General features: G+C 42.9%; 2 protein-coding genes across 2 annotated transcripts in view; one reads left to right on the top strand and one right to left on the bottom strand.

Moving 5' to 3' along the window:
- DTX4 (deltex E3 ubiquitin ligase 4) overlaps positions 1-3,935 on the bottom strand; it is a 55,579-nt gene extending 51,644 nt beyond the window's left edge. The window contains exon 1 of the mRNA XM_030221161.1: positions 3,597-3,935. Within this exon, the coding sequence (XP_030077021.1) occupies positions 3,597-3,807 (211 nt within the window). The 5' untranslated portion in view covers positions 3,808-3,935. The remainder of the gene's footprint in view (positions 1-3,596) is intronic.
- A 9,344-nt stretch (positions 3,936-13,279) lies between these two features.
- The window catches only part of LOC115481765 (putative glycine N-acyltransferase-like protein 1B), a 56,590-nt gene continuing 48,809 nt past the window's right edge, over positions 13,280-21,060 (top strand). The window contains exon 1 of the transcript XR_003944001.1: positions 13,280-13,352. The gene's annotated coding sequence lies outside the window, so the exon portion shown is untranslated. The remainder of the gene's footprint in view (positions 13,353-21,060) is intronic.

Here is a 21,060-nt window from a genome sequence, read left to right as displayed (position 1 = left end):
AATGCCCTCCCGCGAGAGGTGGTGGAGATGAAAACGGTAATGGAATTCAAACATGCATGGGATAAACACAAAGGAATCCTGTTTAGAAGGAATGGATCTATGGAGTCTTAGCAGACATTGGGTGGCGACGCCGGTATTTGGAGAATAAAACCAGTGCAGGGCGGATTTCTATGGTCTGTGCCCTGAGAAAGGCAGGGACAAATCAAACTCTGATATACCTATAAAGTATTACATACCATGTAAAATGAGTTTATCTTGTTGGGCAGACTGGATGGACCGTTCAGGTCTTTATTTGCCGTCATTTATTATGTTACTATATGTTACCACCCATTATATTTCTATGGGCATCTTAGCATTTGTCAGAGCACACGCTAAATCTGTTAGTGCACCTTAGTAAAAGGACCTCATACTGACTTACCAGCAGAGAATATTGTAAACTGTTGAAAGTCAGGTAACCTTATTGCTCTGAAGCTCCTGGTAGGAAATAGAAGCCTTAGCCATGGGTGGGTGGGGGGGGGGGGGGGGGGGTGAAAATGACAACTATACTCCAGCTCCAATCCAAACTATTTCTTTCTTATTCTTTTAATTTAAATTTTTTTAAGAGTTCAGCTTATAATAATAGGCACCCTCACCTCAACCAGAGCTCAGTTTCTCAACTGGCTTAGGAGCTATTTTAGTTACCAGTTCAGTAGCTGCACAATTAGCCCGTCATCCAACCGCTGGAGTCAGAAATACTGGTGACATTATGCCGCATGGTACCCTTATAGGCCAAAGCTTGCAGGACTTTTATACTTCTGTGTCTACCTGCTGATCAATGGACATAACCCACAGGTTCTGGACTGGTCTGCTGAGTACAATAAATAAATCTCTTTTTTACACTTGTGGGTTTGCTCTTTTTCTGTGATCAGAATTTCCACTGGGGCCTGGGCTTAAAGTCAAGACTCCTCCCAGGGATGTTGCTGATACTTAGCAGCGTGTTCAGCTGAGGGGTAGGAAGAGAAGGGGTTTGAGAAATGCTTGGTAACAAGTGGGGTGTGAGCAAGAGAAATAAGTCTCATCCTCTATTATCTTTCAACCCCTCAGTCTTGGTTTCTCAATTCTCCATCAATGTGTCTTGCTATGGGGAGCAAGACCAATTGGAAAGTGTGCGCAGGAGCCTGCTGGGAAAAGGGCACAGTGATAAGAGAATTGTCGAGGTTATCACAGAAAGGTTTAGAAAGTGGAGTTTATCAGAAACTGGCAAGATACAAGGACTCTTAAGATCTTAGGGTTCACGTTTAACTCTCTTGTCCTTCAAGCCTCTTCATTCATCATTCTTTGCCCTCCACTGTGTCAACTTCTGTCCTCCATCTCAACAGCACCCATGATACTGCCTTCAGTTACCTGGGCCCAAGGCTCTGGAATGATCTCCCTCGCCATATCCGTAACCAACCTACCATCTCCACCTTCAAGCAGGCCCTGAAGACCCACTTTGTTGCCTCTTACTCGCCTACATCATAGCTTCTTAACCATTTGGCTCCTACCTCTCATGACTTTTTCCAAGTTTCTCCTCTCTTGATGTTAACCCTGTCTTTCTTCCTTTATGCGTTTGCGAACCGCTTTGAAGGCTATGCCAGGCCCTATGCAGTATTTCAAGCTTTTGAACATAAATAAAAATAAATAAATGAACTGTCCATCCACATTTAGGTGGCCATGCAAAACCACAGCAAGGGACTGCAATGGCCCCATGCCTCCATCAGCCTGTACAGCTCTGAGGAGGGATGTGCCTACAGGCATAAGGTCGTCAATATAAATGTCTGTTGTATAACATCTATTAATCAATCACTATAATAGTTATAAGAATCCGTATCATCAGAGGTGAACTTTCAATAAGCACAAGGCTTTATTTCAATCTTTTTGGAAGTAGGTGTGCTGCAGCTTCATTCGTCATCAGTCCAATTTTATTCTTATTCAAGTTTTTTCTTAATTTTGCTATTTTCTTTTGATAATCATTGACTTCTATATGTAGCTCCCAACTTTTAAAAATACTTCTCGATTGAAAACTCTTCAACAGGGGAAAACTGTTTCGCCTTAGCTTTCTCAAGGCTTCCCCTTGATTTAAATGTGGTGATCTCTCAACATGGGTCGGCACTTTTCCCCAGCTGAAGAGTTTCATTCAAGATAAGAATTTTTAAAATTTGGGAGCTACATATAAAAAAGTCAATGATTATCAAAAGAAAATAGCAAAAAAAGAAAAAAATTAAATAAGAATAAAATCAGACTGATGATAAATGAAGGTGCAGCACACCTACTTCCAAAAAGATTGAGATAAAGCCTTGTGCTTATTGGAAGTTCACCTCTGATGGTCTGGATTCCTATAAATATTATAGCGATTAATAGATGTTATACAACAGAAATTTATAGCGTACTACATGTGTTTACATATCTGTTGTTTGAAAGTTATATAGTGAGCCTAGTGATACTCTTATACAGACATAAGGTAAGCATAAAGAGGACTGTTGGAAGACAAGGGATAGATCCAACAGCAAGCACACTGGCATGGAAATATAGAGATAGCAGAAAAGTTTAGACTATTAGAACTATCTATACTGCCTTTGGAGCATATAACAATGCTGCTTACAATTAAAAAACAAACAAAAACTTAAGCAAGAGAATAAATGAACAAAGATAAACTAAGGAAAATCAGGAAAACACCAAGACATAATGCTAAAACTAAGGTAAGTTGAGAGGAACAGTCCAAGCCAACAGCACCTGAATACCTAAATTACAGGTAAGCTAGAAAATTTTTAACTAGGACATTTAGGAAAAAAAAATTCTACTCACATTAAATTTGCCTATAAAATTAAAGCTAGGAGCTGGACTCTATGTTTAAAAAAATAAATCAGGTTTTCAACATCAATCATATAATCATGGGGTTAAGCAGGAAGAGGAAATACACAGTCTGGCAATTACAGTGTGCTGTGACTGGAGGCTACACACCTCTGCAAGAATTCAACACAATGGGCCCAAATATGCAAATTAAATAAAACCAATGAAAGGACACATTGGATCAGGGGCATCAGTGAACAGGCTCCCTGAAAAATGGTCCCATGCATCTCCGTCGGAAAGGGCACCATCCTCAAGCCCCTACAGCATAGAAACCCAGAAACAATGAAACCTACCCCCTCCCTTAAAAAAAAAACTATTCCTAAACCATCCCTTAAGCCACCCCTCAAAATGCACCCACCCTCCACAGCTATCCCTTTCCTTCTAGATACCCTTACCCCTAAACCACCCTCTCCAAGGCCACTCTACCCCACCTTTTTCCCCTTCAACCAACCACAACTCTCTCTTTCCTTCTAAATACCATTAACCCCCTAATCCACAGTATCCACCTTCTCCAAAACCACTGCCCCCCCCCCCTACCCCCCTACCCCCTCTCTTCCTTCCTGCCACTCAGTTTGGGGAAAACTCTAGAGTGGTGCGAGCGTGCAGCGTCCAATAGTGATGTGGACTGGATGTGACCTTATAGCAAAGTACTAACGAATAATCTTAAATGCCAAGCACCCCTCAATTTACACTTAAATCCCACCCCCACCCCTGAACACCGCACTCACCGGTGTCCTGGCGGAACTGGCGCATTGTCTGCAGGTCTAACACGCAGGACACGAGCTTCTCATCCACACGGCCGAGCAGCACACTGGACACCCGAGGACTCGCCTCCAGCATCGCCTCGATGTAGTGACTCAGAGCGGGGCTGTACGGTCTCCAGCGACCCAGTCCGTTCAGCCACTCCCACACCACCACCACCGGGGAGGTCAGCAGCATCTTCCCAACCGCTAACCTTAGCAGTCAAAAGGCCGGTTCATCACCTGGAGCCCGAAAATAAGACCCCAGTGCACGTGCAACACCACCCCTTATTATAACTGCAGATGGATCCCCACACAGTCACCGCACACTAACAATCTACCTAACGCAAAGCGCTCCTCCAATCACAGTAATAGTTTATTGACACCGGCCGCGTACCGCCTACACCCCGCCTCCCAACATTAACATACTGCCTCCCTTCATCTCGCCCAACCAACCGCGCCGCACCCACTCTCAGTTTAGCCCCGCCTCCCAGCATTAACCTACTGGCGTCTTCATCCCGCCCAACCATCCACGCCACACCCACGCACCTTCACCCCGCCTCCCAGTATTAATACACTCTACAAGGAAGTTTAACCCAAGGAGGTTTAATAGACAGGAGATGAAGTGACGTCAAAACACTGAAACCAATTAGGTCAGTCTGAATTTTCCCTTCCCCGCGCAGGCGTCATCCCCGTATTCGCAAAACAAATCAAGCAAACCTATGTGCTGCTTCATCTACGTGGTCGTTCTTTATTGTTGGTAGCATTTTTTATGTAATCTCACTTATATTTTCAAACATGCCAGCTTGTGCAGCATACGGATGTACACAGAGGAAACATAAAAACGGGATAACTTTTCATAAGTAGAGTAGTAATTTGTTATAAATCTTACAGTTGGAGGGGTTGGTTATAGGGACATCCTAGCACGTGTTATATTCGTGCAGAGATTTTTTTTTCTCCTGGTAATGGGCCACTAAAACAGACACATCATGTTATGAGAATCAGGTGCTTAACGTTTCTATTTATTTATACATTAGGTATTGTGTTGACATTGTAAATAGTAAACCATCCCATACTTTGTATGTTTGAGCCTGCAAATCGGTGGGAAAATTTGGGATACAAATGCTACAAATAAATAAATAAATATTTTTACTGCTGTAATTGTCTATTGCTCATGTTTGATCTATTCTTACTGTACACCGCCTTGAGTGAATTCCTTCAAAAAGGCGGTAAATTAAATCCTAATAAATAAATACATAAAATATTTACATTCATATCCCACATTTAACATGTATTAGGTTGAAACCTGGGAGCATTTGAAAGCTTTTTTTTTTACCTGTCTTGAAGAATGTAGTGCCTTCAGCACCTAACCACCATACCTCTATTCAAGAAATCTAGACTGCCCCAATTTGACATTTCGTCCTTTAGATTGTAAGCTCCTTTGAGCAGGGACTGCCCTTCTTTGTTAAACTGTACAGCGCTGCGTAACCCTAGTAGCGCTCTAGAAATGTTAAGTAGTAGTATATTATAAAAATGCACTTAATATTGTTTATTACTATTATTTACTACTGGTTGATATACAGCAGAAGTTAACCAAGTCAACTTCATGCTTTGTAATATAATTTTTAGTAGCATTTTCTCAGTTATTACCCAAATATGGTAGTTAGGTAGTTATGGTAGTTAGGATAACCTGGTCCTGGAGTTATCCAAGGCATATTGACAACGAATAATCATGACAGAGATTTGCATACAGTGGAGGCAGTGCTTGTTATCAAATGTTTTGAGTCCTACTGATGATGATCTGTACATCTGTTGTGTTGTTTTGGTAGGTGGAAACAGTCAGGTGGACTTATAGGTTGGAAGGAGAGTATGGGAGGGGAGGGAAAGGGTTCTTGGGGTATGTTTTCTGTAAACGTTTTTATTGTGCCATGTTGGATGGTTTACTGTTTTTTCTTGTTCTCTATGAAGCTTATTAACCAACATGTTTTGCTTTTAATAAAGATAATTAAAACATAAAAAATAAGTTTTGGATGTTACTGAATTCTATTATTCTGTCTCACTGTATTTCCAGTTTTGGCACAGTATGAGCCATCACAAGAACAAAATATAAGAAAACCAATGGACTACATTAGGGGCTTATAGCCCATTTAGTTATATTTCAACAAATGAGAGATCTGTTTGACAGAAAATATTTGTATTATTTTCACTTATAAACCACTTGTTCCTTAAACATGCTCAAACAACAGAATAATCCATTTGTGTATCTAAAAGGTAAACTTCTACAAAACAGATGAAGATGTGATTCCATGTGCCCTAATGAAAGGAGAGTTTAATTCTACTTCCATTTAATCTCAATATATTTCATCATCTTTATCACACCAGGCTTCCCAAGGCAGATTACAACAACATTTAAGATGGAACCCATCAGGAAACAGGATAACCTCACTAAAATTTGGCCATCTGTATTGTATACAGTGTATTATTTAGTTTTTAGTGTAGAAAAATGAGCACAAAATACAGAGTTTAAAATTGTTGTTTCTACCAGCTATAATAATTCTTTAAGCTGTTTTAGTGATATTCAATTGTTATTTCATGATATTTATATCTACATATGGAAAGCTTTCAAATAAATTAAAAAGCTGTCCAATAAGTAAAAAAACAAAACAAAAATCTTTTGTTCTCCACCTTTTAAGGTACTGCCTATCCAATTGAAACAGCTTTAGACTTGTTACAGTACAGTGCTGCGAACATCTAGTAGCACTATAGAAATGATTAGTAGTAGTAGTAGTAGAAGGACCAACCATAAAAAAAACGATAATGTTGATGCAGCAGCTCATAGGTTTCCTTGCTTTGTTTTGAGTGAACAGGAATGACGGCTGTGCTGGGAAGTGGAAACTTAGACTCTCCTAATTGGCTTCCTTGCTTACAGTGAACTAGATGGGCTTACTTCCACTCCTATTTATTAAACCTCCTTGATCCAGATCCAGCAGTAGTAGCCTGCCTTCAGCCAGCTGCTCCCAGGCTACTTCCCTTGCATCAGCACAGACCGACAGCTAGTGTTGAGCTAAGAGTGTGCATAAGAATTCCCTTCCCCCTCTACTACAAGTAAGGCTTGTCTTTAATCTTTTACTTTGGTACTAGAAACTCTTCTTTGTACTTTTCTACCTAAATGTACAATATTCATAGGAACTTTAGGCACTTGCTGCTTCTTTTCCTTAGCACAAGGGTTACCAGTTTGCTCAGCAAGACACTAGCCAGATAGCTGGTTAGTGTACACCAGGGGTGTAGCCAGATCTCAACAGGAGGGGGGGCCAGAGCCCAAGGTGGGGGGGGGGGGCACATTTTGGTCCACCTCCCCACCGTCACCACTTCCGCTCCCCTGCAGCTGCTACTGCCTCCCCATCGTCACCCTCCTGCCACCGCCTCTGCCCCACACCACTGCTTCCCCCCCCCCCCCCCCCCCCCCCACTGCCTACCTGTTCTGTCTTCAGTTGCATTGCACACTGGTTTTAATGAACTGAGCACATGCTCAGTTTCATTAAAACGAGCATTCACAACGACTGAAAACATGACAGGGCGCCAGGCAATGTGAGACCAGCACGGGACAAACATTTTAGCTGGTGGGGGTTGGGGACCCCCACCAGCCAAACCAGGGGGCCCAGGCCCCCATGGCCCCCCATAGCTACGCCACTGGTGTGCACTTTGCCAGTACTAAGTGAAAGGACACGAACAGCTACATGGACTTTGTTGGATTCTTTTCTTCTTGTGCTGATGCTTGTGAAATTTAGGATAACAGATACGTAACACCATCTCCACATTTAACGGGGATTATATTTACTTGTACAGTCCTTGAATGAGCCAGACCATCATTTCAGCTCCCTTATTGGTCTGAGTGGTGCTGCACTTGTAACTCAGGAATGGATTGTAAAGTTCTGCCAAGTTAGATTCAGACTGTCTCTTCATGTTCAAGTGTACAGCACTGCGTACGTCTGGTAGCGCTATAGAAATGATAAGTAGTAGTAAACACAAAAAAAAAAGATAGAGAATTTTTAAAATTTTAATTGTGTTTCTCAGAGACAGAGACAGTGTGTGTGTTCCCCAGAGACAGAGTGTGAACATGAGTGTGTGTATGTTTCTCATAGACAGAGAGATATTTGATGTGTGTTTTTAGAGACAGACAGTGAGTTTGTGTGTAAAGGTCAGAGAAAGTGAATGTGTGTTCTTCTCAGAGAGAATATTGAGAATTTCTTTAGGGGAAAGAAGATGTATATGCTTTCTGATATTTCCAAGGAGACAGTAGACTCATGTTGCACACCATTCATTTTTTATTTGGTATTGCTCTGTTGTTATTGTTTTATCTGTTGCAATAAAATATATTTAAAAAAGAACAAATCAAAAGAAAGGTGAATGTAGTCTAAGGCTATTTCTTTTTTGGTGGTGGCAGGTGGAGGGAGAATATTAGGTTGCGTTCATTCAGCACCCCCAATCATTTTGAAAAGGAGGCTCCTATGGGTGTCAGAGATACCAAGGGTGGCCCATCCAGAAGAGTGACGTACCACCCCAATATGTGAAATTGAAGGTCAATATGTGAGGTTTTTCTCACAGTGCATTCAATCTATACATTTTAAATGGTGGTGAAGGGACTGAAGTCCAAGGAAGGGCTGCTGGCTACACTTATTGACAAGTAAATCCTTTATGTGCCTTCATGAATGATGTTACATATTTTAAACTCAATTATTTCAAACACTTAACAATAAACCACAACAAACCTATGGAAACAATTCAACTGTATTTAAAGATCCATCATCTGGCAGTTTCTGGCCTTCCCTGTAACACGACCCACCGTTGCAGAGGTAGGAAGTTGCATCAGTGAGGGCAGGACAAATCATAGGGAAGGCCCCAAAAGCCCCAAGGCAAGCTGTTTCAATTGAAGCAGTGCCGCCACCGGTGGCAAGGGGAAAATGTGACAGGGACCATGGCGGGAAGGGAGGAGGACAGAGGCTGAAACCGGGAAGGGGGGGGGGAGGAAGGAACGGGGAGAGATACTGGAACTGGAATGGAGGGGGAAAGAGAGGTGCTGGTCTCCTATGCCAGACGCCAAAGTCACCTCCTCTCAATGCGTGAGAGGAGGGAGCTTTGGCGTGTGAGCTGGAGTCAGGGCCCAATGCATGTGTCACACGCCAAATGCATGTGACTTGGTATATCTGCAAAAGTTTTTTTTTTTTAAATTTGGGAGGGGGAGGCTATTTTTGCACAATTCTAGAAATTTGTAACTACTCTGTTTCAAAACCAAAAGGTGGCTACGTTGTCTGGATATTTCTCCAATGCTCCCCTCTTCCAGTGCAGAGACCATGGTAGGATCTAGCCAATGGGAAGGCTACTTAAAGAACATAAGAATATACAAATATAAACACTGCTATAATGGAACAGATAGAAGATTCACCAAGCCCAGTATCCTTTCCAACAGTGGCCAATCCAGGTCACAAGTACCTGGCAAGATCCCAATAGAATAAAACAGATTTTATACTGCTTATACTAGAAATAAACAGTGGATTTTTCCCAGTTCATCTTAATAATGACTGAGGAATGTGTCCCAAAAATTTTTTTAAAACCTTGCTAAGCTAACTGCTTTTTTAAACCTCATTTTCTGGCAGTGAATTTCAGAGCTTGAATACACGTTGTTTTAAATTTACTACGTAGTAGCTTCATTGTGTGCCACCTAGTCCTTGTATTCTTGGAAAGCATAAACAAGTGATTCACGTCTACCCGTTGCACTCCACTCAATATTTTATAGACCTCTATCACATCTCCCTTCAGCCATCTCTTTTATAACGAATAAGGCACAAAAGGGTGCCCTAAATGACCAGATGACCACTGGAAAGAATCAGGGATGACCTCTCCTTACTCCCTCAGTGGTCACTAACCCCCAAAAATGTGATAAAAAACATTACTTGCCAGCCTCAGATGTTATACTCAGGTCCATTAGAACAGCATGCAGGTCCCTAGGGGATTCTGGTCCCTCTCTCCCTCTACCTGTCACATTTGTGGGGGAAACTGAGCCCTCCAAAACTCACCAGAAACCCACTGTACCCACATATAAGTGCTCTATTCACCCATAAGGCCTATTGTAGTTTTTTATTTTTTTTGTTACATTTGTACCCTGCGCTTTCCCACTCATGGCAGGCTCAATGCGGCTTACGTGCAGGCAATGGAGGATTAAGTGACTTGCCCAGAGTCACAAGGAGCTGCCTGTGCCTGAAATGGGAATCAAACTCAGTTCCTCAGGTCCCCAGGACCAAAGTCCACCACCCTAACCACTAGGCCACTCCTGTTGTGGACAGTGAGTTTTGGGTGGGTTTTGGGGGGCTCAGCAGACAAGATAAGGGAGCAACGGTGAGATGTGTACCTGGGAGCATATTTTTGAAGTCCACTGCAGTGCCCCATTTATCTCCTGGGATGTCTGGGAGACCAGTCTACTAAAAATGCTGGCCCCTCCTACATCCCAGTGGCTTGATTTTCTACGTTTATCACTTGGACATTTTTTTTTTAATGGACTAAAAAACAAAACGTCCAAAGCACCAAACCTTGTTAGAAACAGTATTTTGGAAAAAAAAATAAGATCGACATTTTTCTTTTTTAAAAATGAACTTCTTTTCTATTCAGAATTTGGACATTTTTTGCCCCTTAACATCTTTTTTGAGATGTGGTGACCAGAATTGCACACAATTTTTGAGGTGCGGTCACACCATGGAGTGATACAAAAGCATTATAACATCCTCATTTTGTTTTCCATTCCTTTCTTAATAATACCTAACTTTCTACTTGCTTTCTTAACCGAGAGTTTCAACATATCATCAACGATAACACCTAGATCCCTTTAGTGGTTGGTGACTCCTAATGTGGAACCTTGCATTATGTAGATATAGTTTGGGTTCCTCTTTCCCACATACATCAGTTTGCACTTGTTCACATTAAATGTCATCTGCCATTTGGACGCCCAGTCTCCCAGTCTCGTAAGGTCCTCTTGTAATTTTTCACAATCTTCTTGCAATTTAACAACTTTGAATAACTTTGTGTCGTCAGCAAATTTAATTACCTCATTAGTTACTCCCATCTCTAGATCATCCTATATAATAATTTGCACCTCCAACGTTCCATGTCTGGCTGCCTGGGTTTGTAACATTTCCTGACGTCAGCCAGCCTCCAGCGTTCCATTCCCCCTCACAGTCCTGCCCTCGCGTCAAGACGTAATGACGTCAGAGGGCGGAACAGTGAGAGGGAAGGGAACGCTGGAGGCGAGCTGACGTCAGGAGGGATGTTACGAACAGAACGGAAGCGAGCGCCAGCCAGCCAGAGAACGTTCAGGCACAAATCGAGGGGAGGAAAGAATCGTGGGACATCGAGGGGAGGAAGGGAAGGGGATGGCAGGGCAGAGGAGAATTGATGGACATGGATGGGATGGGAGGTCAGTAGAGGAGAGAATCACGGGGCACGGATGGGAGGGCAGGGAGGAGGAGAATCGCTGGACATGGAGGGGAGGGGAGGGAAGAATTGGTGGACATGGAGGGGAGGGCAGGGGAGAGAGAAAAAAAAGCTTACATGACAGCCTTCCTAGGGCCCGTTTCATTGTTGAGGAAACGGGCATGGTTCCACTAGTTTATAAATATGTTAAAAAGCAGCAGTCCCAGCACAGACTCCTGGGGAACCCCACTGACTACCCTTCTCCATTGAGAACACTGACCATTGAATCCTACTCTCTGTTTTCTATCTTTTAACCAGTTTTTAATCCACAATAGAACACTACGTCCTATCCCCCAACTCTCCAATTTCTTCTGGAGTCTTTCATGAGGTACTTTGTCAAATGCCTTTTGAAAATCCAGATACACAGTATCAGCTGGCTCACCTTTATCCACATGTTTGTTCACCCCTTCAAAGAAATGTAATAGATTGGTGAGGCACGATTTCCCTTCACTAAATCCATGTTGGCTTTGTCTCATTAATTCATGCTTTTGAAAATGCCCTGTAATTTTGTTCTTTATAATAGTCTCTACCATTTTGCCCAGCATTCATTGCCCTCCCTGTGTGTCTAGTAGCGCTTTAGAAATGATAAGTAGTAGTAGTAGTAGTAGTTCTCCCAAACTCCAGAAAGATCCCTGTTCTGTCCACCCCAAAGTTTTCCTTCCTCTCCCCCAGGCAACCTCCCACCTTACTTTTCTCTGCCCCAATCCACACGGCATACATACACATCATCCACCTTTCTCCATTCCCCCCACCCATGACACACACACACATTATCCATTTTTTCCAGCCCCCACCCCCCATGACACAAACACACACACCACCCACCTTTCTCTAGCCCCACCCCCCCCACCCATCACACACACACATACCATCTACCTTTCTCCAGCCCTCCCTCCTCTCCTGGCACACATGTACCTCATCTACCTTTCTTCGGCCCCCCCATAGCACGCACACCTCATCCAACTTCTCCAGCCTCTCCCAGCACATAGCACTCTATCCACCTTTTGCCAGCCCCCTCCCCCTGCACACATACCTAACTCATTCATCTTTCTTTAGCCTTCCATGCCACACATCACCCCCTCCGCAGTTCTTCTGTCACTGCCCCCTCCCCAATCCATCTCCAGTTCCTTTCTTATGTCTTACCCCCTTGTCCAGGCTCCCATTCTCCCTTTTATTTCCCCATTTCCATCCTCTCTCACGTCCTTCAAAGGTCTGTCCCCTTCACTTGTCTTTCACCCTAAAGGACAAGTCCATAAACCGCTACTAAACGGACTTGGAAAAATCCAAAATCCCAGGAATAACATGTATAGAATGTTTGTACGTTTGGGAAGCTTGCCAGGTGCCCTTGGCCTGGATTGGCCGCTGTCGTGGACAGGATGCTGGGCTCGATGGACCCTTGGTCTTTTCCCAGTATGGCATTACTTATGTACTTATGTACCCTCTCCATAGGCTGTATCTCTTTCTCCTTTCCCCAACACCCATTGCCCCTGCCTCTCCCCCATATTCCCTTTCTCACTGTCTGCCCACAATTGTTTCCCCCTTTTTCATTATCTCCAACAATTGTTCTCCTTTCCTTCTTCTTGCCCCAGCATGTATCCTTTTACTCCTCCATTTCCACCACTGCATATGTTTTTGCTTTGCCCCTCCCCACAGTCATTGTCCTCCTTTTTGTTTTCACTGCCCCAGCATCCAATCCCTTCTCCCACTGCCACCCACCAACTCACTCATAAGCTGCCGCCACTGCCAGAGTACTCAGAACCAGGCCCTGAATGTTTCCCCTATGCTGCTTCTGGAGTTCTGAAGTGTAAGGGGAATACCATAAAGAGTGCTACAACTTCCCTTCTCTCCTCTGAGTGTAAAACAAACACAGACACAACACAGCTACACTCACATGGAAGGGCTGGAAGGAATTCCATGAGCTATACTCCCCATGCTTTCATCACTTTTTTTTTTGTATTGACATTCTTTGACCCTCTTCATATATTCTTATAGCTATGTGCCTAACTAACTGCAGACCCACCAGTTCACAACTTTAAAATGTTTTCAGTAATTTTTATTGTAACATGACTATTCGTCCAGTCCTAACTTTTAGCTTTTGATAGTTTCAAAGTACAAGTCAGTAATCATTAATTTGATGATGATTGCCAAATTTTTGCCAGTGTGCTTGTGACCATTTCGCCTTTCTTACAGCATTTCATTTTCCCTGATACTACTTGTTTGCAGGTAACATAAGTGTTGGATCCTCATAGTGGGACTTTCTTTCTATGCCTATGTATTATTTTATGAAATTGTATCAGTGTGTATGTAATATTTTCTTCTGTAAACAATGCATTAATTGAATGGGTTTGCCATGCATTATTAACTGTATTTATATAATTGATTTGTCATCTCCTGTGTTGATTTATTCAATCTGCTTTTTGTATTCTCTGAACATTTAAGTTCTGTGTAAGGGGTTATTGGGAAAGGAGGACTGTATTTACTGAAAACGTGAGTGTGTGCTAGGTGGCTCTGTTTCCGTCCATGTTTGTTTTTCTCAATGATTAGCTGTTGAAGGAAGGCTTGATTCTAGTCAGTGCAAGCATTAGTTCCAAGTTACAACAGAAGGCAGCACGCAGGTAAAATGTCTTTAATTTTATTCTTTCTTTCTTCACTGTAGCATTTAAACAACTACTGTCTACGGGGTTTTTTTTTTACTAAAGCATAGCAAGAGTTATCTGCAGCAGGGCCCGTTGGAATGAAATGGGCCCTGCTGCAGATAACTCGAGCTAAACTTTAGTAAAAGACCCCCCCATGTTTCTAAGGGCCCTGTTTACTAAGGTGCGTTAGTGTTTTTAGTGTGCCTACACTTAGCGCACTCACTAACCACGTATGCAACTATAGGGATATTGTAGGCACGTACATGGTTAACGCGTTAAAAATGTTAACGTGCCTATAACACTGCTTAGTAAACAGGGCGCTAGTGCTTTAATAGATATATACAGTACTGTGCAGATACACAAGAGCTTACTAATCAAGATAAACAGGAATCTACTAGAATTATGTTTCTACACCGCCTTAAGTGAATTCCTTCAAAAAGGCGGTAAATAAATGCTAATAAATAAAAAAAAGTAAATATTTATTATCTTGCTGTTGTTTTTCAGATATAATTCAATGCTGTAGAGCTAGGGAACTCTAACTAAAACATTCCATTCTGCCCTGTGACCTAATGAGAAGCTGCTCTGCATTCACATGCATTAACATGAGAACATAAGCATTGCCATACTGGGACTGACCAAAGGTCCATCAAGGCCTGTATCCTGTTTCCAACAGTGGCCAGTCCAGGTCACAAGTACCTGGCAAGATCCCAGAACAAACAAAACAGATTTTATGCTGCTTATCCTAGAATATGCAGTGGATTTCCCTAGTCCATCTTAATAATGGTTTATGGACTTTCTTTTAGGAAATGATCTAAACTTTTTTTAAACCCTTCTAAACTAACTGCTTTTACCACAACGAATTGCAGAGTTTAATTACTCGTTGAGTGAAGAAATATTGTCTCCGATGTGTTTTACATTTACTACTCAGTAGCTTCTTTGCATGCGCCCCAGTCCTACTATTTTTGGAAAGAGTAAACAAGAGATTCACATCTACCTGTTCTACTCCACTCATTATTTTATAAACCTCTATCATATCTTCCCTCAGCCATCTCTTCTCCAAGCTGAAGAACTTTAGCCGCTTTAGCCTTTCCTCATAGGGAGGTCGTCCCATCCCCTTTATCATTTTCGTCACCCTTCTCTGTACCTTTTCTAATTCCACTATATCTTTTTGAGATGCAGTGACCAGAATTGAACACAATATTCGAGGTGCAGTCGCACCATGGAGCGATACAAAGGGATTATAACATCCTCAGTTTTGTTTTCCATTCCTTTTCTAATAGTTCCTAACATTCTATTTGCTTTCTTAGCCACCGCTGCACATTGAGCAGAGGGTTTCAATGTCATCTGCAATGACATCTTTTTCCTGGTTGGTGACTCCTAATGTGGAACCTTGCATCATGTAACCATGGTTTGGAATCCTCTTTCCCACATGCATCACTTTGCACTTGCTCACAATGTCATCTGTCATTTGGATGCCCAGTCTCCCAGTCCGTAAGGTCCTCTTGCAACTTTTCACAATCCTCTTGCAATTTAATAACTTTCCTGCTTATTTTCAAAAGAGAAGGGCGCCCATCTTCCGACACAAATCGGGAGATGGGCGCTCTTCTCTCAGGTGTGGCCAAATCGGCATAATCGAAAGCCGATTTTGGCCGCCCTCAACTGCAGTCCGTCGAAGGAGCGGCGAAAGTTTAAGGGGCGTGTCGGAAGCGTAGCGAAGGCGGGACAGGAGCGTGGTTAACACATGGCTGCCTTCGGCCGATAATGGAAAAAAGAAGGCCGGCCCTGATGAGCATTTGTCCGACTTTACTTGGTCCACTTATTTTCAGGACCAAGCCTCAAAAAGATGCCCAAACTGACCAGATGACCACCGGAGGGAATTGGGGATGACCTACCCACACTCCCCCAGTGGTCACCAACCCCTACACCATTTTTTGCCAGCCTCTATGCCAGCCTGAAATGTCATACCCAGCTCCATGACAGCAGTATACAGGTCCCTGGAGCAGTTTTAGTGGGTACTGCAGTGCACTTCAGGCAAGCGGACCCAGGCCCATCCCCCCCCCACCTGTTAAACTTATGGTGGTAAATGTGAGCCCTCCCAAACCCACTACATCTAAGTGCCCCCTTCATCCCTAAGGGCTATGGTAGTGGTGTACAGTTGTAGGGAGTGGGTTTTGGGGGGCTAAGGGAGCCCATCTTGTTTCGATAATACGGGTTTCCCCGCTCCTTCGTGGGGACGTCCTTCGAGGACGCCCTCTGGAAAACTTGGGCACCACGTTCGATTATGCCCCTCCACATCTTCCTTCTCTTTCTCTTGAGATGGTTTATAATCTGAATTTATTCTTATAGACTATCAAATCTCTGGTTGATACCCTAATTGTTGTACTATTTTCCTCTGAATACCGTATAATTCATACTTTTGGTACTAAGGGTATCTGAAATGATAGTTGACTGTGATATTATATGTTTTCCTTTAAATAACTGTCATATTGGAAGTCACACCTCAGCTCTATAAATTCTATTTGGAAGTACCAGCATGTGCAATGTCCTATTTCAGCTTAATAAAATTCAGTCTCTCCTCCTGTTGTTCCTTATCCAACTCCAACTTTCTAGATATTCCAGCAAGCTCCTCAAATTCTTAGTCACCAAAGTTTCCAGTCTCAAAGGGCGGTTTTACCAAAGAAGCAGGTGGTTTCTGCTTCAACACAGCAATATTAGGTCCTTGGGTCAAAGAGCCAGAGTCCGGAATCGATGGAATCAAACTCTGCTGCTGCTCAACCTCTACAGATAACTCCTCTTTGCTTTGACCCTGAACCACAACTGTTAATACTTCCAAGAGTGCCAACACATTCAGCAAACTGAAACAAATGCTGCCCTCCACTCTGAGTGATAAGCTCCGAATTTGCACTTTGGCATTCGGCTCTACATCCTGTGGCACCATTGGACTGTAGAAGAGGTGGACTTCATGTGTCTGGGTTCAAAAGCACTCCAGCTGATGGTGGACCGAAGCCTTCTCCTCTAATGGCTGTTTTGCTGGGTACAACTTCGGGATTAAAGGCACAAACATAGTTATTAACAGCTGCTTTGAGTTTGGAGGTTTAGGTGGCTAGGAGGGATTGCTCCTGACCTTCCCTTTCCTCTTTAGGACCATCAGAGGTAAAATTTAGCACTCTTAATTCAAAAGGAAAACAATTTCTCTCCAACAGGTACCGAGCAGCCTTATGTGTCTGTCCCAGCAGAAGCCATCTTGGATCTCCATATCAACTATTGTTTTAAAGCAGAGAGTTGGAGACTGGGGCAAATGCTAAGGCTCCAGATGGATTGCCTAAGGTTAACAGTATTGACACAAAAGAGGCAGGAATGATCCGCAAATGGTAGTAGCAGAAGAAAACAATAAAACAGAGAAGATGAAGAGCAAACTTTATTAAAATAGCCCAACGTGGCCATGTTTTGCCTATGGCAGACTGCTTCAGGGGCAGCAACTGTTAATCAGACATGAATCAAATTTACAAACAACTATAATCAAAACATAAATACATATGTACAATATAAATCTAGTTAAAACCATAAAAAGAACATCTAAACTATCCAAGAACTTGATATAACATACTAAAATTAAATAATAAAGTAATAAATTATAGCAAAAACAATAAAATAAAACTATAAATGATCAAATACCAAAAGATAAAGATTTGGTAGAGAGTTTGGATCTGGATCAGTTGCAGCTAGCTGAACAGTCTTTTCCAGTTCATAATGAAGTCCATTATCTAGGAATTGTACCAGCTTTTTTTTAATGCTTCCTGTGAACTATTTTATAGGTAATCTGGTCTCCTGGACTGTAATTTATTTAATTATTAATTATCAGTTGCTCATTCTTAATTTTCAATTCACCTCTTCTTAACAATTTGTCATATTGGAAGTCACACCTCAGCTCTATAAATTCTATTTGGAAGTACCAGCATGTGCAATGTCCTATTTCAGCTTAATAAAATTCAGTCTCTCCTCCTGTTGTTCCTTATCCAACTCCAACTTTCTAGATATTCCAGCAAGCTCCTCAAATTCTTAGTCACCAAAGTTTCCAGTCTCAAAGGGCGGTTTTACCAAAGAAGCAGGTGGTTTCTGCTTCAACACAGCAATATTAGGTCCTTGGGTCAAAGAGCCAGAGTCCGGAATCGATGGAATCAAACTCTGCTGCTGCTCAACCTCCACAGATAACTCCTCTTTGCCTTGACCCTGAACCACAACTGTTAATACTTCCAAGAGTGCCAACACATTCAGCAAACTGAAACAAATGCTGCCCTCCACTCTGAGTGATAAGCTCCGAATTTGCACTTTGGCATTCGGCTCTACATCCTGTGGCACCATTGGACTGTAGAAGAGGTGGACTTCATGTGTCTGGGTTCAAAAGCACTCCAGCTGATGGTGGACCGAAGCCTTCTCCTCTAATGGCTGTTTTGCTGGGTACAACTTCGGGATTAAAGGCACAAACATAGTTATTAACAGCTGCTTTGAGTTTGGAGGTTTAGGTGGCTAGGAGGGATTGCTCCTGACCTTCCCTTTCCTCTTTAGGACCATCAGAGGTAAAATTTAGCACTCTTAATTCAAAAGGAAAACAATTTCTCTCCAACAGGTACCGAGCAGCCTTATGTGTCTGTCCCAGCAGAAGCCATCTTGGATCTCCATATCAACTATTGTTTTAAAGCAGAGAGTTGGAGACTGGGGCAAATGCTAAGGCTCCAGATGGATTGCCTAAGGTTAACAGTATTGACACAAAAGAGGCAGGAATGATCCGCAAATGGTAGTAGCAGAAGAAAACAATAAAACAGAGAAGATGAAGAGCAAACTTTATTAAAATAGCCCAACATGGCCATGTTTTGCCTATGGCAGACTGCTTCAGGGGCAGCAACTGTTAATCAGACATGAATCAAATTTACAAACAACTATAATCAAAACATAAATACATATGTACAATATAAATCTAGTTAAAACCATAAAAAGAACATCTAAACTATCCAAGAACTTGATATAACATACTAAAATTAAATAATAAAGTAATAAATTATAGCAAAAACAATAAAATAAAACTATAAATGATCAAATACCAAAAGATAAAGATTTGGTAGAGAGTTTGGATCTGGAACAGTTGCAGCTAGCTGAACAGTCTTTTCCAGTTCATAATGAAGTCCATTATCTAGGAATTGTACCAGCTTTTTTTTAATGCTTCCTGTGAACTATTTTATAGGTAATCTGTTCTCCTGGACTGTAATTTATTTAATTATTAATTATCAGTTGCTCATTCTTAATTTTCAATTCACCTCTTCTTAACAATTTGTGTGTCCGGTTTTGACCAAAGAATGGTTCCAGGAGTAACACTTTGTGCTTCCAACTGTACTTATAGCTACATAATGCAGGGTTCCACGTTTGGAGGATCTAGGAGTGATTATAGATGATATGTTGAAACCCTCTGGTCAGTGTACAGTGGCGGCTAAGAAAGCAAATAGAATCTTAGGAATTATTAGGAAAGGAAAGAAAACAAAAATGAGAATGTTATAATGCATTTGTCACTTGTTTTTCATCATTTGCTGATCTAATTCTTTGAAGAGATTTTTCTTGTATTTTGCAAATTCTTTTGCTTCCTTCTACTCATCGTATATCCAAATTTAATAATGGAAACAGATTCTGGATGTGTATTTTTGTATTTACTGTTAAGCCTGGAGGCCTATGATAGGAACTCTGTAGGTATAATTTATTTCTATGAGACCCATTCTTCCTTTGGCTTGAGGAATGTACAGTCATGGTACACACTCAGGCTCATTTTCAAAAGAGAAAAAAGTCCAAAAAATGACATAAGTCTGCATTTGGACATTTTTCTCACAAAAATGTCCAAATCAGTATTTTTGAAACCTCTTTTTAGACGTTTTTCTCTGAAGTCCATCAGAAGTGTGTCTAAATCTCAAGGGGGTGTGTTCAAGGTGGGACTTGGGTGTTCCTAAGACTTAGATGTTTTTCAACCATAATGGAACAAAACAAAAACATCCAGGACTTAGATGTTTTGAGCTAGACCTGTTGAATAGCTGCAGTGGGAATTGAACCCACTGCCCCAGGATCAAAGTCCACTGCACTAACCACTAGACTACTCCACTCCACACAAAAAGGTGCCCCAAATGACCAGATGACCACCGGAAGGAATCAGGGATCACTTCCCCTTACTCCCCCAGTGCTCACTAACCCCCTCCCACCCCCCCACCCCAAAAATGTGATTAAAAATATTACTTGCCAGCCTCTATGTCAGCCTCAGATGTTATACTCAGGTCCATTAGAACAGCATGCAGGTCCCTGGAGTAGTCTAGTAGTGGTGCAGTGCACTGCAGACTGGTGGGCTCAGGCTTCTACCTCCCCCTACCTGTTACATTTGTGGAGGAAACTGTGAGCCCTCCAAAACCCACCAGAAACCCACTGTACCCACATATTGGTGCTCCCTTCACCTGCAAGGGCTATGGTAGTGGTGTACAGTTGGGGATAGTGGGTTTTGGTGGGGGCTCAGCAGGGCCGTGCCGATGCGGTAAGTGGGGTAAGCGCCGCAGGGAGGCGCCATCTTCTGGGGGGCACCGCCGCTGCGTGCTTACCTTGCCCCTCCTGCTCCCATGTAGGAACTGCCCGCCCTCTTCTCCCCCCCCAAAATCCCTTTCCTTTTTTTTTCTTTTAAATTTACCTTCCTCCGGCAGCGCAGCGTCAGTGAAGGAGGCGGCGCTCCCAGTCCCGACGTCTCTAGCCTTCCATTGGTTCGCTCAGTGTCCCGCCTTCTTCTGACGTCATCCTTGACGTCAGAAGAAGGTGGAATACTGAGCGAACCAATGGAAGGCTGGAGACGTCGGGACTGGGAGCGCCGCCTCCTTCACTGACGCTGCGCTGCCGGAGGAAGGTAAATTTAAAAGAAAAAAAAAAGGAAAGGGATCTTGGGGGGGAGAAGAAGGCGGGCAGTTCCTACATGGGAGCGGGAGGGCAGGGGAGAGAGGAGCATAGATGGGAGGGCAGGGTTCATGGAAGGGAGAGAGGGGAATTGCTTGATCGGGATGAATGGCGGAGGCAGGGGACAGATGGGCATGGATGGGTGGGAGGGTAGGGCTCAGGGAGAGAGGGGAATCGCTGCCTTGGAGCCAGGCAGGTGCGGGGGGGGGGGGGGCAGCATCAACTGGTAGTCTGCAGGGGGGCGCCAGAGACCCTTGGCACGGCCCTGGGGCTCAGCAGACAAGGTAAGGGAGCAATGGTGAAATATGTACCTGGGAGCATTTTATAAA

The sequence above is a fragment of the Microcaecilia unicolor genome, chromosome 1 (genome assembly GCF_901765095.1).
Source record: "Microcaecilia unicolor chromosome 1, aMicUni1.1, whole genome shotgun sequence".
NCBI classification, from domain to species: Eukaryota; Metazoa; Chordata; class Amphibia; order Gymnophiona; family Siphonopidae; genus Microcaecilia; species Microcaecilia unicolor.
Note: the sequence above shows the minus strand (reverse complement) of the source record. Positions and strands in the feature narration are given on the sequence as shown.